At 47.6% G+C, this 18,932-nt stretch overlaps 1 protein-coding gene across 6 annotated transcripts in view; it reads right to left on the bottom strand.

Moving 5' to 3' along the window:
• Nucleotides 1-1,606: 1,606 nt before the first annotated feature.
• Nucleotides 1,607-18,932, bottom strand: part of IP6K2 (inositol hexakisphosphate kinase 2) — a 23,345-nt gene continuing 6,019 nt past the window's right edge. For 2 of the 6 annotated variants that reach the window (XM_023231802.1, XM_023231803.2), the window contains 5 exons: nucleotides 8,656-8,977; nucleotides 6,508-6,733; nucleotides 4,897-5,072; nucleotides 3,124-3,299; nucleotides 1,607-2,377 (listed from right to left, as the gene is read on the bottom strand). In XM_023231802.1, coding sequence (XP_023087570.1) covers nucleotides 1,877-2,377; nucleotides 3,124-3,299; nucleotides 4,897-5,072; nucleotides 6,508-6,733; nucleotides 8,656-8,857 — 1,281 coding nt within the window. In that variant the 5' untranslated portion in view covers nucleotides 8,858-8,977 and the 3' untranslated portion in view covers nucleotides 1,607-1,876. Of the gene's footprint in view, nucleotides 2,378-3,123; nucleotides 3,300-4,896; nucleotides 5,073-6,507; nucleotides 6,734-6,998; nucleotides 7,806-8,655; nucleotides 8,981-18,932 lie in introns of those variants that run through there. The other 4 variants (XM_023231800.2, XM_023231804.2, XM_023231805.2 and 1 more) reach the window with 3 other exon arrangements.

Raw genomic sequence — 18,932 nt, 5'->3', positions numbered from 1 at the left:
TGGGGAAAAGGGGGCCATTAAAAACAGAAACCAGGCAGTGCTATTCCCTGTCTAAAGCCCTCGCATCTTTGCTCCTCACACCTGCTCCTCCTCTCTCATCAGCCATGGCTGCTTTTCTCTATGTTGGGCCTTTGCATATTCGGTTCCCTCTACCTGGGACACTCTTCCCTTCCCTCTCCTATAGTCCGTCAAGCTCCCACCCCTATCAATCGCTATCGTCGTGCTGTGTTTTAGTCTTCATAGGACTTAAGATTTGCAATGCCCCTGTCTGAGAGCATACAGGAGGGCTGAAAGAGGGAGTGGGGTACCACAGTGGCCTTAAGAGCCTATTTGATCCACCCAGTTTTCCTGTTAGCCCAGATCTCCAGGTATTTGAAATCCTTGCAGTAAGAGTGCCTTTAAGACCCAGGGAAGAGGCCCTCAGGGTCCTGGGGAGACGGTGGCTGAGAATGGTCCAGCTACACCCCACAGGAAGCCGGAGCCCAGGAAGCAGGGGACGAGTACAGGCCAGTATGTGCAAGTTTTCTGTTTTTATTTGTATTTATTTTTTGAGACAGGGTCTTGCTCTGTTGTCCAGGCTGGAGTGCAGTGGGATGATCAAGGTCACTGCCGCCTCGATCTTCCAGGCTCAAGCCTCCTGTCTCTGGGACTACAGGCATGCACCACCACACTCCGCTAATTTCTCTTTTTTTAGTAGAGACAAGGTCTTGCAAGTTGCTCTGGCTAGTCTCAAATTCCCGGACTCAAGCAGTCCTCCCACCTTGGCCTTCCAGTGTTGGGATTACGGGCATTATCCCGTAATCTGTCTGACCCAGTTGCCTATTTTTAGACCTAAAGTGCATAGGCCTAGTGCGAGGTTCAGGTGAGGGGTAGAACTGCCGGAAACTGACATCCACACCCTGCCACCTCTGCACCAGGTCTGGCTCTGCAGTTCAAGACCTCTCTTGGCTCCTCCTCCCAGAAGCCCTCCTGGGGCAGAGTAGAATCTCAGGGTCTGTGCTGCCTGGGACTGCTTGAAGAATGAGACTGGTGAAATTGCAATGGGGACTAGGGCTGGGCAGGAGTGGTGACAGGTGGTGAGGCCAAGAGTACCACCCTACCTACCCAAATACGCCCTTTTATCGTACCCTCCATCACCTGGGCCCCTTTATAACACAGTCCATGGCTGCCAATGGACCAGCCCCTAGAGGCTAGAGACCCTAGTATTGGCTGCAGGACATCTATCACAATAGCCAGCCAATTAGCTGCTGCCAGTGGCATAGGAGGATTAAAAGCTGGACACAAGGTTTGAAGCACCTGCTATCTAACTGGCTTAAGTTGCATAGGGCCCATGAGAAGACCTGTGTCAAGTGTCATGTGGTTTTTGGATAGAGGTGCTGAGACACTCAGCCAGCACAGACCCCAGAAGGTATGTAACTCAGGGATCCTTTTCTGGGTAACCTGCAGGGGCTGGGTTGGAGACTGTACACCATGCCAAGAGGCTGTGCTGACTTTAGGATCCATGGGGCAGCCAGAATACTTACTGAGCCAGGGAGGTAGTCACAACATGTGGTGAGGCTTAGGAGGGGGATTGCCTACCCTTGGAAAGAATGACAGTAGCACTGTATACAATAAACAAAAAGATTTGTATTAGAACATATACACTCAGGGAAGAAAGAGGTATCATCATCAAATGTGGAATGTTGAAGAAATAGTTAAAATAAATAAAGACTCCAAACGCAGCTAGGGCTGGCTCAGGCTGGGGCTCACAGAGGCCACTGCACATCAGCTCCAGGCTGCAGGAGCCACCACCTGGCCATACCGGCCTCCTCCCTGACACAGCGCAGCTGTGCCTGGGACACAGAGTCTCTCTCAAGTACTAGAGCAGCTAGCAAGCTCACTCCCCACTCTCCTCACTTATCTCTGTAACAATGTCTATCAGGCTCTGGAGCCCGAAGATATAGCCAGCATCCTGGCCCTCATGCACCACAGTGTCCTCGCCATACAGCCTGCAGGTGGTGTGTGCAAAGTCGATCATGCGCACATCTACAGAGCTGGCGCCGATGGGTTTGTAGGCATAGGCACCAGCAGACTCATCAGCTGATTCCTCTGACAGGTCCTCCAAATCCTCAGCATCTGAGTCCAGGACCACTTCGGGCCGCTCCTTGCCATCATAGATGACCAGCAGGGAGCTTGAGTAGAAGCGGTAGGACTCCTGTCGCTCCAACACTGCCTTGAGCTCAGTCAGCTTCTTGAGCACAGGACCCAGGAGTTCACGGCGCAGGTACCGCCCATTGTGGAAGAACTGGAAAAGTGCTTCCTTGAAGCCCTGCACCGACAGCTTCCGTCCATGGTACTTGTTCATGAACATGAGCTGCCCACTGCCTGCTTGGTACACCTGTAGGAGAGAGACCAGCAAGTCAGGGGCTGAGGGTCATCTCAAACCCTGGACTCTGGGTGGCGGCGGCATGTGAAAGCCCAAATCAGATAAAGTACACGAGTCGCACATGAGCCACTATCCACTATACTCTCTAATCAGCCCACACCTGGGATGCAGTCATCCAACCTGGGTTTGGTCATTATGCCCCAGCACCCCAACTCAACATCTGGGTCACTGGAGACGACCTAACCCTCTGGCCTTCCTCCCTACTACTATCCACAGATTCTGGACTCAGCTCACCAGACCAATCTGAGAGAGAATCATGCAGGCATGCATGCTTTCTTTTTCAACCAAAAAGCAACAGACTTGTGTGGGGTCAAATCTGGAATCTTTTTATTTTGAGACAGTCTCGATGTCGCCCAGGCTTGAGTGCAATGGCGTGATTTCAGCTCACTGCAACCTCTGCCTCCTGGGTTTAAGCTGTTTTCATGCCTCAGTCTCCCAAGTAGCTGGTATTATAGCTGTGCACCACCACACCCAGCCAATTTTTGTATTTTTAGTAGAGACAGGGTTTCGCCATGTTGCCTGGGCTGGTCTCAAACTCCTGACGTCAGGTGATCCACCCACCTTGACCTCCCAAAGTGCTGGGATTACAGGTGTGAGCCACTGCACCTGGCCTGGAATCTTTTGAGCAAACAGGACTATGCCAGGGTGAGGAAGTGACAGCCACTGGATGCCCTAGCCAGCCCTAGCATCCCCCTCACCTGCATGCCACACACACGCACACCAATGACTGCAGATGTGCTCTGCTGACATTTTCGGATCTGGTTGGCTGCCTTCTCCTCTGAAGCATCATCACCGTGTTGTCGTGTGCCCATCTTGAGGTCAAGGACACAAGGCACCTCGTAGCGGGAAGTCAGGTTTTCCAGTAAGATAAATTCTGAGTAGTTAAGAAGAATACCCCCAAAAGGAAGTGCTACTGCATGGGTCCTTGATACTCTCAAGGACCTAGATGCAGTGACCCAGAGAAGCCTGAACCCACAGGATACTCCATTAGTCCTGCCATCACCCACACAGGGAGTCCAGAGCTGACTAGAAAGCTGAGAGACACCTTTACTTCTTGTCAGGGAACTGGCATGAAAGCAGCCTGCACCTGGACTCAACAGAGGCCTGGGCTCTTCCAGCCTGGGAGACACACACACCATTTCCTGAACTCTTAGCTAAGTGTAGGACTAGGGTCCAAAAACAAAGTCCTCAATTACAAGTAGAACATCAAGAAACTTCAGTAAATCCTGTAGCCTTAAATGTGAACTGGAAATATCAGTATAAACTCATGAAAATAGTTTTCTCTTTAAGCATCTGCTTCCCAGCTGTGTGCACTAAAAAAGGTCTAGAAACAATGACCAGAAATAATGAGTGTCTCTAGTGCACAGACCATTGTCTCATCGTTTCCCATTCAAGGAATCAGTACTCCCTAGAGCAGAAACTGGTAAACTATGGCCCAGTGCTTGCTGTCTATGGCCTATAAGCTAGAAGTGGTTTTTACATTTTTTAAGAGACCAAAAAATAGATAAAGGCTAGGCATGGGGGCTCATGCCTGTTATCCCAACATTTTGGGAGGCTGAGGCAGGGGGATCACTTGTGTCCAGGAGTTTGAGACCAGACTGGGCAATATAGTGAGACTTCACCTCTACAAAGGGGAGGAGAGGGGCGGGGAGTGGTGCTTCATGCCTGTTATCCCAGCACTTTGGGAGGCCAAAGCAGGTGGATCACCTGAGGTCAGGAGTTGAGACCAGCCTGGCCAACATGGCGAAACCCCGTCTCTACTAAAAATACAAAAATGAGCCGGGCGTGGCAGCAGATGCTTGTAATCCCAACTACTCGGGAGGCTGAGGCATGAGAATCGCTTGAACCTGGGAGACGGAGGTTGTAGTGAGCTGAGATTACACCACTGCACTCCAGCCTGGAGGACAGAGCAAGACTCTGCCTCAAAAAAAAAACGAAAGAGAGGGAGAAAAGAAAAAAGAAAGCAAAGAAAAGGAAAAGGAAAAGGAAAGAGAAAAGAAAAGAAAAAGAAAGATTTCCTTATGCACAGCTCGTGTCCCAGTGGCAGTCTGGTGAACCAGGACTGAGAGGTCAGTCTCCTCACCCAAACACCCCAGCCCTTGGCAGGTGAGCAATGTTTTGAGACTTCTGAAGAGTCTGAAAACAGCGGGCAGCCCCTTGCCCTCTTCCTCTAGGTTACCTAGGCTAAAACCCACCTGATGCAAGCTGGCCCCTTCATGAGGCACCCCTCACCCCCCAGAGACCCATTATTATACCTCACTCCTCATCATCTGCACTCCTAGGCCAGTAGCTGCCCTGAGGGAAGTGATTATTTGCCCATAATTACCATACAGGGTGTCCTGGAATAACCCAAGTAGGAGAAACTCAGCCATGACTATAAAAACCCAATCTCTCTCTCCAAGCTCCAAGGGACTTCCTCATTTCCTCTCCTCTTACCCTCAAATGCAGAGATGCCCATGAACAAAGGATACTGTACTGGTTCCGATGCTTTGCATTCTCCTTCATTCTCTGTAACTGTTGCTGGTGACATTTCATGCTCCAAGGGTTATAGTGTTTAAGCTGGGAACTTATATTCCCCTTCTTCTCTACAGTGTAGTACAAGACTTCAGATTTTTTTAGCCACTCAAATTCTTCTTCTAACTTATGGCTATAAAGAGATAAAGACCAATAAATCAGTATGTCTTATCAGAATTCAGAAGGCTGGGTGCGGTGGCTCATGCCAGTAATCCCAGCACTTTGGGAGGCCAAGATGGGCAGATCACTTGAGGTCAGGAGTTGGAGACCAGCCTGGCCAATAGGGTGAAACCCTGTCTCTACTAAAAATACAAAAATTAGCCAGGCGTGGTGGTGTGCTCGGGAGGCTGAGGCAGGAGAATCACTTGAACCCGGGAGGCAGAGGTTGCAGTGAGCCAAGAAGATCGTGCCACTACACTCCATCCTGGGCAACAGAGCAAGCAAGACTCCAAAAAAAAAAAAAAAAAAAAAAAAAAAAATCCAGGGTTAAAGCACAAAGAATCTTTCTTTTTTTTTTTTTTCTTTTTTTGAGATGGAGTTTCGCTCTTATTGCCCAGGCTGGAGTGCAATGGCGCGATCTCGGCTCATTGCAACCTACGCCTCCAGGTTCTAGCGATTTTCCTGTCTCAGCCTCCCAAGTAGCTGGGACTACAAATGCATGCTACCACACCTGGCTAATTTTTGTATTTTTAGTAGAGATGGGGTTTTATCATATTGGTCAGGCTGGTCTCGAACTCCTGACCTCAGGTGATCCGCCCGTCTTGGCGTCCCAAAGTGCTGGGATTACAGGCATGAGCCACCGCACCCGGCCAGAAATGTTCTAGAGTAATGAAAAGTGACTTCTTGATGTGGTGGTGGTTTACCATGTACACATTTGCCAAAACTCTTTGAACACTTCAAATGGATGCATTTGAAAGTTGATTTCAGAAAATAAAATAAGGGACCAGCCATCCACTATTTTCTACAGCAAAAAGAACTTAAGATCCAAGATCAGCCCCTGTTCCCCAGCCCCGTATGTGGAGAGCCCTCACTGCCCTCTTCTAGGCAGTGGTACCACCTAGCCTCCAGTACAACCAGGTTCCCCTGACTCCAAAAGCTGGCAACTGGGAAAACAGGAACTGAAATTCCATGGGACTAAGTTAACCTACTTAGCTACATTACATGTACTTTACTTTATATATATACTATTTATATTTTCACAAGCTTTGCCAAGGTGCAGGAGTAGGATGGCCCTGCTTAGGGGGATTGCTGAGTTTCAGGGATGCCCAACTGCCCATTTTGTCCCCCACCATTGGTGAACAACCTGAGGTAAAAGGATAGCTCCTCTCTTGGTCACTGCTACATCTCCAGAACACAGCCTGGCACAGAGCAGTCATACCCAAACTGGCAGGATCTAACCAGAGTCAACTAAAGAAAGAGGCTGAGCATACCATGTGGGAATTGGCCACTGAATGACAGGTACCTACTAAATCCACTTGAGTCCTTAGCTCCAGGGAACTGGGCTGTAACCAAAACCCCCAACACTTCCCCTCCCACATAGCCCAGAGTTGTCCTCTGTCTACACTCACCTCTTCATTTTCTCCTCTTTACGGTGCTGACGCACCCAGTCCTTAGGGGTCTTTTCTGTTTCTAAGACATGATGTTTTTTGTTTGTTGTCCACCTTAGGAGCTTACTTTTTGGTTCACAGTCTGAATTATCTACAATGTCCACAATTCCATGGTCCCCTTTTAATGGATATGCTATTAGACACAAGTTCCTGTCTTCATCTTCTTCAAAGCGCACAGATACCACACCTGGAAGGGGGTGAGGAGCAGAAAGAACTTTTAATTCCAAAGGAAGAAGCGCTATAAGTAACATGATTGTAACATTTGTTTTTTTCTTACCCAGTTCCTTAGTCTCTATGTTGCCAGAGGCCCCAAACTCATCTGCAAACTTAACAAATATCAAAACAGCTAGAAAAGATGACACCATACAAGACAAGCAATTAGGGAGCAAACATGGCCGAGAGTCTTCTCTTATGTACTCAACGAGGCAAGAGCCAAAGAATTACAAGACACATTTTTCCATCATTGAAAATGTTTATTAATTTTTATGTAATTCTTCTAATCCTAAAAGACTGAAAACATTGCTCTTTATAGTTTGTGGGAATTTTTAATGCCCTAAACAGAAACTCCAACAGCCTCATGGCTTGCTTTAAAGCAGAGCCTGAATACAGTGGGAACACAGGTTTGCCTGAGAGTTAAGAAGCATCCAAGAATAAGGGAAGACTGGGTAAGCAAAACAAAATAAAGGGGCAAACAAAACAAACCACACAGCACAAGACACCCTAGCAAAGGCTTCCCACAGTGCCCCCACGTGGGTAGGCACCCAGGCCTTTTGTTGTTTTAAAATATGTTTTTATTGGTCTTTGCAGTCTCACGTCACAAAATAACAAAATAAACACAAGGCAGATAGAGTTGGTTGGGGAGCACAGACATGTGGTGGCCTTGAAAGCAGCGTTCCCCCTTAAGTCTCTAGAACCTGCCATGAGTAATTAGACAGTCTTTGAGGATGGGGCTGTCAGGTGGGGGCGTTTCAGCAGGTGCCGACGAGCGCCTTACAAACGACTGGCTGAACACCTTTCCTCCCAGGCCTCTCTGCCCCAGCATCACTCAATCTGCTCAGTCCTTGCTGCCCGCCCGCTCGACTGCTGCAGGGGAATGCGTGCTCAGAGAGAGACGACACTTCTGAGGTGGCTCCCAGCTCTGGGTGCAGAGGAGCTGGGGTGGGGGATTCAGGCCACACTTCCCTGTGGCCACAGGGGAAAGGACCAGGGGAAAAAATGGGGCAGGGACGGACAGCTAACAAGGGGCCTTTGGCTTTGTCCTGGAAAAAAACAACAGAGAAGGACCAAGTGAGGGCCCCCAACTCCCCCATCCCCACCGCAATACACATGCATATTCAGAGTACAGAGAAAGGCACCCAGTATGTTCTGTCCTTAAAGACAATGTTTCAAGAGTCCCAAAAGAACCGAAGTTGTTCTAGAGTCCTTTATGTAACCAGGTAATGCACATTTAAAATTAATTTATTTAATGGATTCTTCCTAGATTTACAAAAGTCTCCCCCACTCCCCAACAAAGACCCCACCATGCTGGTGGCTGCTCATGTCCCCTATAAAATACATTATAAAAAGAAATTAGAAATTATCATATGTGAATCAAAAGGTTGCTTTCACATAGCAATTTTGGGGACATACTGTAACAGCAAAGGGCTTGGTCTAATCAGCACAGGCCTCCCACTCCTGCATTCCATCTGACTCAACCCTGCTCCCCCAGCCTACCTAATCACCCGGGCTTCTGGTTTCCTGGAGGACAAAAAGCAGGCGGCAAGTATTCTGGGTTAAAATCCTCCCAAAGTCTTCCCCCACTGTCCCCCCAATAGGGAACTATGGGTTACTGTGATCAAGAGACACCTGAACATAAAACACAACTACACTTCTACCAAAATCAAACTCAAATCCACAAAACAAAACAGAATTGAGCAATCTTACCAGGGCTGAAAACTGAGGGTGTGAGATGCTGGGCTGAGGGCCAGGAGGAGAAGAAGGAGGAGACGGAGGGAAAGCACAGAGTGGGAGGGAGTGAGGGCTCCAGGGATGGCTGCCAGGGCCTTCCATGGCCACGATCCCTCACATCTCCTCACCAGTGTGGCAACCCCTCAAGCAGCTAGGACTTACCTTTGTACTGGGGAGTGAATTTGCGCATCTCAGCAGGGAGGGTCTCGTAGAACTGATGTTCCCTTGGGACCAGGGGCTTGCACAGTGTTGTCTCATTGAAGCGGAGCACGCATGAGTGCCCCCCGACCTGGTGGACAAAGGGCTCCAGCAGGACGCCTTTGGCGCGGGGCTCCACATCCATGGCCCTGAAGGCTGGGCTCATCCTCCGGGCGCAGATGGCAGGAAAACGGAGGCAGCGGAGTCCAGCGGCCAGTACGTCTTCCGTCTGTTGTCTGTGTGTCCCTCTCGTCGTGGCTCCTTGGCTTGTTCTGGCCAGGATGCTCTGCTGGAAGCAAACACAATGATGACATGGGGGTTCGAAGTAGCGTGGGAAGTGCCTTAGAGCTGCTCACCCTGCTCCTCCAGCAGGAAGACAAAGACAAACAGTCTGAGCTCTTGCGGGACTCCGCCCATGCCACCCACCTTGGCCCCTCCTTCTCCGGCAGAAAAACAAAAACACTATGAGCTCATGGGGCGGGGTTAGATGCAGACAGGCAGGGAATGGGTTCCAGGGGCCCTAAAAAGGCAGAGGTCCCACTACGGTGTTAGAAAGCCACTACCGCAGGCAAAACTGATGCCATGGTGAGGTGAAATCACAATTTCATGCCTAATATTTGGATTAAATCTTACCATTTTCTAATAAGAGTGTCAAGCTTTAAGTGGATGATGCTCAAGTCTCCCATTAATTTTATACACACACACACATAAATTTTTTTTTTTGAGATGGAGTCTTACTCTGTTGTCAGGCAGGGGTGCAGTGGCACAATCTCGGCTCACTGTAACCTCCGCCTCTCCGGTTCAAGCCATTCTCCGGCCTCAGTCTCCCAAGTAGGTGGGATCACAGGCATGCACCACCATGCCCAGCTAATTTTTGTATTTTTAGTAGAGACGCGGTTTCACCACGTTGGCCGGCATGATCTTGATCTCTTGACCTCGTGATCTGCCCGCCTCGGTCTCCCAAAGTGCTGGGATTACAGGCGTGAGCGACCACACCCAGCCCCATTAATTATGTTTTTATAAAATGCACTTAAATACAGGGAAAACCTGCTTACTCATTATCTAGTAAGACTCATTATTTACTTGGCCAGTTTGTCTATGCACACTGTTCCTGCCCAAGGCCAAAGACAAGCCCCATTAACCTTATTAGCAATGGAGCTTGGGTCCAGTTTTAATGATTAACAACTAAAAACAACTGATCAAGTCTGGTTAACTCCATTTAAAAAGATACACAGTGTTCTAGGTCACTATTTTTATCAGTTCTATTCTGATCACCGAAAGCTGGTACACACCTTTAAACCAAAGTTACGCTTTTGGGGCAATCAGGGCTCACATCCACTCACTCAGCCACGCACTGGATGCTGCATCAACGAAGCACACCTCTGTATGCACCTTGTTAACCGGTTCAAGTCATGTCACACTCGTTCTGTTTTGTCTAATTTACAAGATACGCAGTCTCTACTAGCATTATTTACAGGGCTTGAGTTATATTTCAGTATCTGTACAGAGATTTTACTGGGAACTCCTTCAGTTCCCATGACTCCAACTGAGAGAGGAGTGAGGATGGATCTGGAGGAGATGTGCCCTCTGACCTCTAATATGGGGGAAGCACCTATTATGTATCAGGCTCATGACAGGAATTTCTTATGTCATTTGGTCCTCATGACACTTTCTTTGCGGTAGACACTACTCTCCCTATTGCAAACAATGAAGCTGATTAGAGATGGTTAGGAAACTCACCCAGGGCCAGAGACAATAAGCCACTTCTCCCAAGTGAATCCCACACAGCTGCCTCTAGGGCACATGATCTCTGGCACTGCGCAGCTTAATTTTTCCTTTTTCTTTTGAGATGGACTCTTGCTCTGTCACCCAGGCTGGAGTGCAGTGGTGAGATCTCGGCTCACTGCAAGGTTCGCCTTCCGGGTTCACGCCATTCTCCTGCCTCAGTCTCCTGAGTAGCTGGGACTACAGGTGCCTGCCACCACGCCCGGCTAATTTTTTTGTATTTTTAGTAGAGACAGGGTTTCACCGTGTTAGCCAGGATGGTCTTGATCTCCTGAACTCGTGTTCCGCCAACCTCGGCCTCCCAAAGTGCTGGGATTACAGGCGTGAGCCACCGCACCCGGCCCAGAATAGTTTTAAAATAAAACTATAAATATAAAACTGTGTATCTGTAACGAGGCCGGGCATGGTGGCTCACGCCTGTAATCCCAGCACTTTGGGAGGCCGAGGCGGGTGGATCACGAGGTCAGGGGATCAAGACCATCCTGGATAACACGGTGAAACCCTGTCTCTACTAAAAATACAAAAAAAAAAAAAAAAATTAGCCAGGCACGGTGGCTGGCACCTGTAGTCCCAGCTACTCAGGAGGCTCAGGCAAGAGAATGGCGTGAACCCGGGAGGCGGAGCTTGCTGTGAGCCAAGATTGTGCCACTGCACTCCAGCCTGGGAAACAGAGCTAGACTCTGTCTCAAAAAAAAAAAAAACAAAACAACAACAAAAAATCTCTTGCTAACCATGGAGATGAGGAAATAAATATAAAAATATTTTTTAAAATAAAAACTATCAGCCGGGTGCAGTGGCTCATGCCTGTAATCCCAGCACCTTGGGAGGCCAAGGCAGGCAGATCACCTAAGGCCAGGAGTTCAAGACCAGCCTGGCCAACGTGGTGAAGCCCCGTCTCAACTAAAAGTAACAAAAATTAGCCGGGCATGGTGGCACACGCCTGAAATCCCAGCTACTTGGGAGGCTGAGGTAGGAGAATTGCTTGAACCCAGGCGGCGGAGGTTGCAGTGAGCTGAGATCGCGCCACTGCACTCCAGCCTGGCAACAGAGCGAGACTCCGTCTCAAAAAAAAAAAAAAGAAAAGAAAAGAAAAGAAAAAAACAATGAAAAACTAAAAACCATTTTTAGTAAAATAAAGCCAGGAAGGAAACAGTCAATGTCTGACTCTGAAAGGATGTCTTGTGGGGAACACCAAATTGACCTGTCTGGGTACATGGCATCAAACTACCATCAACCTCAGGAAACCTCCATAAAAATCAAGTCCCCTGCTCCATAAAATCAGGACATCTATCATCCTTGATGATGAACACATTTGCCTCCACATCCAGCAACAGGAGAGGAATGAAACAAAAATATTTTTTTCATACAATTGTGTGACAGACTATTAGGATACCACAAAGAGCTTTCTTACCAATTTTATATTTTTTAACCAGGAGAAAATGCTTATGATATACCTTTTTTTTTTTTTGAGACAAGGTCTCCATTGTTAAGGCTGCAGTGCAAGTGGTGTAATCTCAGCTCATCGCAGCCTTGTCCACCCAGGCTCAAGTGATCCTCCCACCTCAGCTTCCCAAGTAGCTGGGACAACTACAGGAACACACCACCACATCCAACTAATTTTTGTATTTCTGTGTAGAGATCGGGTTTTGCTACGCTGCTCAGGCTGGTCCTGAACTCTTGAGCTCAAGTGATCCTCCTGCCTTGGCCTAAACAAAGTGCTGGGATTACAGGCGTGTGCCACCGAACCGGGCCGTTTATGATACACTTTTCTTTTTTTTCTGGGACAGAGTCTTGCTCTGTTGCCCAGGCTAGAGTGCATGATCTCACCTCACGGCAACCTCTGCCTCCCGAGTTCAAGAGATTCTCCTGCCTCAGCCTCCCAAGTAGCTGGGTCTACAGGTGTCTGCCACCACGCCCAGCTAATGTTTTGTATTTTTTTAGTAGAGACGGGGTTTCACCGTGTTAGCCAGGATGGTCTCGATCTCCTGACCTCATGATCTGCCCACCTCAGCCTCCCAAAGTGCTGGGATTACAGGCGTGAGCCACCGCGCCCGGCCTAACTTGCATTTTTTAGTAGAGACTGGGTTCAGCATGTTGGTCAAGATGGTCTCAAACTACTAGCCTCAAGTGATCTGCCCACTGCAGCCTCCCAAAGTACTGGGATTACAGGCGTGAGCCACCGCACCCAGCCTCACTTATGATGAACTTTTAAGTTACAAGAAGGAAGATGGGGCCGGATGCGGTGGCTCACGCCTGTAATCCCAGCACTTTGGGAGGCCGAGGCGGGCAGATCACGAGGTCAAGAGATCGAGACCAGACTGGGCAAGCTGCATAGTGAGAGCCAGTCTCTAAATAATTTTTTAATTAGTCAGGCATGGTGGGGAGACTGAGGTGGAAGGATCACTGGAGTGCAGGAGTTCCAGAATTCTGTGAGGTATGATCATGCCACTGCACTCCAGCCTGGGGACAGAGCAGGACCTTGTCTATTAAATAAATAAATAAATAAATAAATAAATAAAGACTTGATATTCACAAGCCTTCTCTAAAAGAATTATTCAAGGATACACTACAGCTTGGCCAAGCGTGGTGGCTCACGCCTGTTATCCCAACACTTTGAGAGGCTGAGGCAGGTGGATTGATTGAGCCCAGGAGTTCAAGACCAGCCAAAGCAACATGGCAAAAACCCCTCTCTACAAAAATAATAATAATAATACTGATAATAACAAAATAAACAAAAAATAAAAAAATACAAGAAGGACAGGCGCAGTGGCTCACGCCTATAATCCCAGCACTTTGGAAGGCTGAGGCAGGTGGATCACCTGAGGTCAAGAGTTCAAGACCAGTCTGCCCACCATGGCGAAACCCCGTCTCTACTAAAAATACAAAAAATTAGCTGTGTGTGGTGGCGGGCACCTGTATTCCAAGCTACTCAGGAGGCTGAGGCAGGAGAATCACTTGAACCTGGGAGGTGGAGGTTGCAGTGAGCCAAGGCCACGCCATTGCACTCCAGCCTGGGCAACAAGAGTGAAACTCCGTCTCAAGAAAGAAAAAAAAAAGGCCAAGGCAGTAGGATCACTTGAGGCCAGAAGTTCAAGACCAGTCTTGGCAATACAGCAAGACCCTATCTCTACAAAAAAATTAGCAAGTTGTGGTGGTGCACATCTGTAGCCCTAGCTACTCAGGAGGCTGAGGCAGGAGGATCTCTTGAGCCCAGGAGTTTGAGGCTGCAGTGATCTCTGATCATACCACTGAGCTTCAGCGTGCATGACTGAGTGAGACCCCATGTCAAACAAACAAACAAAGTTGGGATCAACTACCTTGAGGAGTACTACGGTGACCCTTCTGTTCTCTCTACAGAAAGCTGTAATATTGCTATTATAGAAGGTCAGGCCAGGTGCGGTGGCTCAGGCTTGTAATTGTAGTACTTTGGGAGGCAGATTGCTTAAGCTCAAGAGTTCAATACCAGCCTGAGTAACATGGTAAAATCCCATCTCTACTAAAAATACAAGAACTAGCTGGGCGTGGTAGCACGGGCCCACAGTCCCAGCTACTTGGGGGGCTGAAGTAAGAGAATAGCTTGAACCTGGGAGACTGAGCCTGCAGTGAGCCTGGTGACAAAATGAGACCCTGTCCCCCAAAAAATAAAAAGGCAAGCAAGCAGTGGTCAAAATGCTGCCCCAAAATGTAGGGAGGTAAGTACTGTAGAACTTTCTTCTGCATTTTTAAATGTGTAACTTTTTGTGATTTTTATCAATCTAAACATTCACTTTCTTACCTAATTTTGTTTTCATATTTCTACATTATTTTGTTTAAAGATGGCATTTATAATTACATGTATAATTACAAATTATATATTTATGTTATACATATTTATATTATTTTATATAAGCTTCAGACACCACAAAACCTGCCCTATACTAGGTGTTAAGATCATGATTGCCCGCTTTTCAGTTTTCTGAATGTTTCAAACTTCTTATAATATCCTCCAACTCTGAGCACACATTACCTTTATAACTGAGAGAGAAAATACTGGGGGAAGAGGAGGATTCAAGATTGAAACAGGAAAACACAGATGGCTGCCTGGCTCTTGATGGTTTAAAATCCATCTAGAAACAAACACTGATCCAGCCCACCCTTCGCACTCAGAGCTTCACTCCAAGTGAGAATAACAACCACAATACACACTGTCCTTAAGGTGTATACAAGGTACTAGAAGGTCAGAGCCCTCAATAGCATTTCATTCTGGTGTGGTGTGGTGTTATGTTATGTTATGTTATGTTATGTTATGTTATGTTATGTTATGTTATCTTTTGAGACGGAGTTTCGCTCTTGTTGCCCAGGCTGGAGTGCAATGACCTGATCTCGGCTCACCACAACCTCCGCCTCCCAGGTTCAAGTGATTCTCCTGCCTCAGCCTCCCAAGTAGCTGGGATTACACGCATGTGCCACCACACCTGGCTAATTTTTATATATATTTTTAGTAGAGACAGGATTTCTCCATGTTGGACAGGCTGGTCTCAAACTCCCAGCCTCAGATGATCCACTCTCAGGCTCCTAAAGTGCTGGGATTACAGGTGTGAACCACCGTACCCAGCCTCATTCTGGTTTTAATAAAGAAGAAACCACGGATTTTAACTGGAATGATTTTCATGAAAGTCATACAACAATGTAGCTTCTTCCCCCAAAACAGCAGATTCTGTTCCAAAAATCTGGACAAATCTCAGCTTTTCCGTAAGGGACACAGTAGCCTCTCGGCTGCTTCTCCTTTCTAGAACCACCAGCATGACTATGCTGCCCTATCTCTTTGCCTCATCTGACCAGGTTTCTGGAATGACAGACTAGAGGGCTCCAAAGTAAGGGAAACAGGAAGAAGGAACTTTCAGCCTACCTAGAAATATGTTTATCACCAGCCTGGGCAAGATGGGGACACCTTGTCTCTACCAAATATAAAAAAAAATAGCCAGGTGCAATGGCGCGTACCTGTGGTCTCAGCTACTTGGGAGGCTGAGGTGGAAGGGTCACTGGAGCCTGGAAGGTCAAGGCTGCAGTGAACCGTGATCACACCACTGTACTCCAGCCTGGGTGACAGACCGAGACCCTGTCTCAAAACAAAAAAACAAAAAAAACAAAACAAACAAACAATCAACAAAAAATAATAAGAAATATGTTTATCTGAATAACCTGCTAGAATTATAAAGAATTTTAGCAATTTTTAAAAGCTTCTAGATAAAACAATGATTGATTCGAAGGTCTCATATGTCCCCTTTATCAATACATCAAACTTTATTTTGTTTTAAGAGATGGGGGCGGCCGGGCGCGGTGGCTCAAGCCTGTAATCCCAGCACTTTGGGAGGCCAAGACGGGCGGATCACGAGGTCAGGAGATCGAGACCATCCTGGCTAACACGGTGAAACCCCGTCTCTACTAAAAAAAATACAAAAAAAAAACTAGCCAGGTGAAGTGGCGGGCGCCTGTAGTCCCAGTTATTCGGGAGGCTGAGGCAGGAGAATGGCGTAAACCTGGGAGGCGGAGCCTGCAGTGAGCTGAGATCTGGCCACTGCACTCCAGCCTGGGCGACAGAGCGAGACTCCGTCCCAAAAAAAAAAAAAAAGAGATGGGGGCTTGCTATGTTGCCCAGGCTGGCCTCAAACTCCTGGTCTCAAGTGATCCTTCCGCCTTAGCCTCTCCAAGTGCTAGGATACAAGGCATGAGTCATCTGGCCAAATGTTCTTAGAAATAGCTAAATGGATTCTGTACACATACCAGGAATTTTCAGTTCTCTTGTAAAAGCCTGTTACCCCTTTTTCAAGGACAATTCTCAGTCTCCTGTCTCCCACCACATTGTAAAAAACATAACTCAACAGGAACACAGAGAAGCAACTCTCTCAGACTAAAGCCAAAATTGCTCAGAGGTCTCAATCTCTGAGGGATTTCTGCTACCTCAAGTCATAGTTCTCTCATATGCCAGTAAGTAATGGTCCCATAGGGCCAGTGTGGTGGCTCACACCTGTAATCCTAGCACTTGGAGGCCAAGGCAGGAAGACTGTTTGAGCCCAGGAGTTTGAGAACAATCCTGGCAACATAGTGAGACCTTGTCTCTACAAAAAATAACTAGTCAGGTGTGGTGGTATATGCCTGTTGCCCCAGCTACTTGGGAGGCAGAGGTGGAGGGATCACTTGAGCCAGAAAGCTCAAGGTTGCAGTGAGCCAAGATCATACCACTCCAGCCCAGGTGACAGAGCGAGACACTGTCTCAAACAAACAAACAAAAAAGTAACAGTCCATTAGCTTCAGACAAGATTATACGTTTCCTGCCAGTGGGCAATGTTTACCCCGTTTAGCTCTTAGCTCACTGCCAAACCCAAATGACACATGAATTCATCCTCAGCAGTTATAATCTCAGCAGTATGGGAAGATGAGGTAAGAGGATTGCTTGAGCTCAGAAGTTTGAGACCAGCCTGGGCAACACAGTGAGACTCCGTCTTTAAAAAAATGTTTTAAAAATTAGCCAGGCTTGGTGGCACGTGCCTGTAGTCCTAGCTACGCAGAAGGCTGAGGCAGGAGGATCACCTTAGCCCAGAAGGTCGAGGTTATCATGAGCTATGAGACTGCCACTGCACTCTAGCCTGGGTGACAGAGTGAGACCTTGTCTCTAAAAAAAGTAAAAATAAAATAAGATTGCATTTCAGGACCAGTAGTGAAGGCCAACAAGGTACTTCCAGTTTTAACATCTTACTCTTCTCTCGCTCATTACAAGGAGCTTAAGTTATTTTCCAAAGTAAAAACAGTCTTTGAGTGTGAGATAAATCATCCTAGGGGTTCTGTCCCTTACTTTCCCAGGACTCACCTGCCCTCGTCCTGCTGCTCATGTTCATTAGTTTTGTTTTTGTTTTTTTGTTTGTTTGTTTTTGAGGCGGAGTCTTGCTCTGTCGCCCGGACTGGAGTGCAGTGGCCGGATCTCAGCTCACTGCAAGCTCCGCCTCCCGGGTTTATGCCATTCTCCTGCCTCAGCCTCCCTAGTAGCTGGGACTACAGGCGCCCGCCACCTTGCCCGGCTAGTTTTTTGTATTTTTTTTTAGTAGAGACGGGGTTTCACCGTGTTAGCCGGGATGGTCTGGATCTCTTGACCTCATGATCCGCCCGTCTCGGCCTCCCAAAGTGCTGGGATTACAGGCTTGAGCCACGGCGCCCGGCCTGTTTTTGTTTTTTTAAGACAGGGTCTCACTCACATCTCCCAGGCTGAAGTGCAGCTGGTGTAATCACAGCTCACTGTAGCCTTGCCTTCCTGGGTTCAAGTGATTCTCCCATCTCAGTCTCCCAAGTAGCTGGGACTACAGGCACATGCTACATGTCGAACTAATTTTTTGTTATTTTTAGTAGAGACAAGGTTTCGCCACGTTGCCCAGGCTAGTCTCGAATTCCTGGGATCAAATGATCCGCCTATCTCAGCCTCCTGAAGTGCTGAGATTATAGGCATGAACCACTGAACCAGGTCACACATCTATTAGTTTTTAAGCCCCAGAATCTAAACCTGTCAGCTGCCAACTGGCAACCCTGTAAGTTCCACCCTCCCAAATCCCCCAGGACCTTGTCTCCTGGATTTACAGTCCTCCTCTGGCCTTCCCAGTGTAAATGCAGCATTCTGACTAACCCATAAAGTCTTCAACGTGAGACCCTAGAAGTTGCTGTGTTACTTCCAAATGCCCAGCAGAGAATCTACAAAGGGCAGAGGTGGCCCAAAAACCTGAGGAAGAGACAGATACTTTTATCCTCATGCTCAGATATAAACACAAAGCAAGAAAAAGCCCAGCCCTTCAGCAGTGGGTCTGTAATCAACTGGGCTCTCTCTCCTCCAGAGGCACTTGCCTGGAAGAACAGATACTGTTCAAGGCATGACACCTTTTACTGCCTTACAAGTAAAACTTCTATTCATAGTAGATGAAAAATTGAAAATCTTCAGTAAGAATTAACTAATTTAAGAAGATCATAATCTCAGCAACGTGCAAAAAGTTGGTTTAACAAGTTATTTGTTATTGTTTTTCTTTCAGGTTGTTCAAGCTCATAAAAATATACATTCCTTGGTCAAGTATACTACAATCAGCCCTCCTTTCTTCCTTGAGTAACTAGGCAAGTTCTCAAAAAATATGATGACTCTTCAGCACCAGAGCTAAGCAGACACCAGGTCTGCACACCTCCTTAGGGTACCCCATAAAAGCAGGTAAACTGCTTACCACCACCCCCTGCTGATGAGGAAGGAACCATAGCACAGTCCACAGACACCAAGTATAAAGCACATCTAAACAAATGGACATCAGAATGAAAGTGGGCAGGCTTGCAGTTAGGTTAATCCCCAAACAAATGTGGCTGCAGCCTCAACAATACCATCAAATTTGTGTAGAAGGCCGGGCGCGGTGGCTCAAGCCTGTAATCCCAGCACTTTGGGAGGCCGAGACGGG

The sequence above is a fragment of the Piliocolobus tephrosceles genome, chromosome 2 (assembly GCF_002776525.5).
Source record: "Piliocolobus tephrosceles isolate RC106 chromosome 2, ASM277652v3, whole genome shotgun sequence".
Taxonomy (NCBI): domain Eukaryota; kingdom Metazoa; phylum Chordata; class Mammalia; order Primates; family Cercopithecidae; genus Piliocolobus; species Piliocolobus tephrosceles.
The sequence above is the reverse complement of the archived record's forward strand: the minus strand, read 5'-3'. Positions and strand labels throughout refer to the sequence as shown.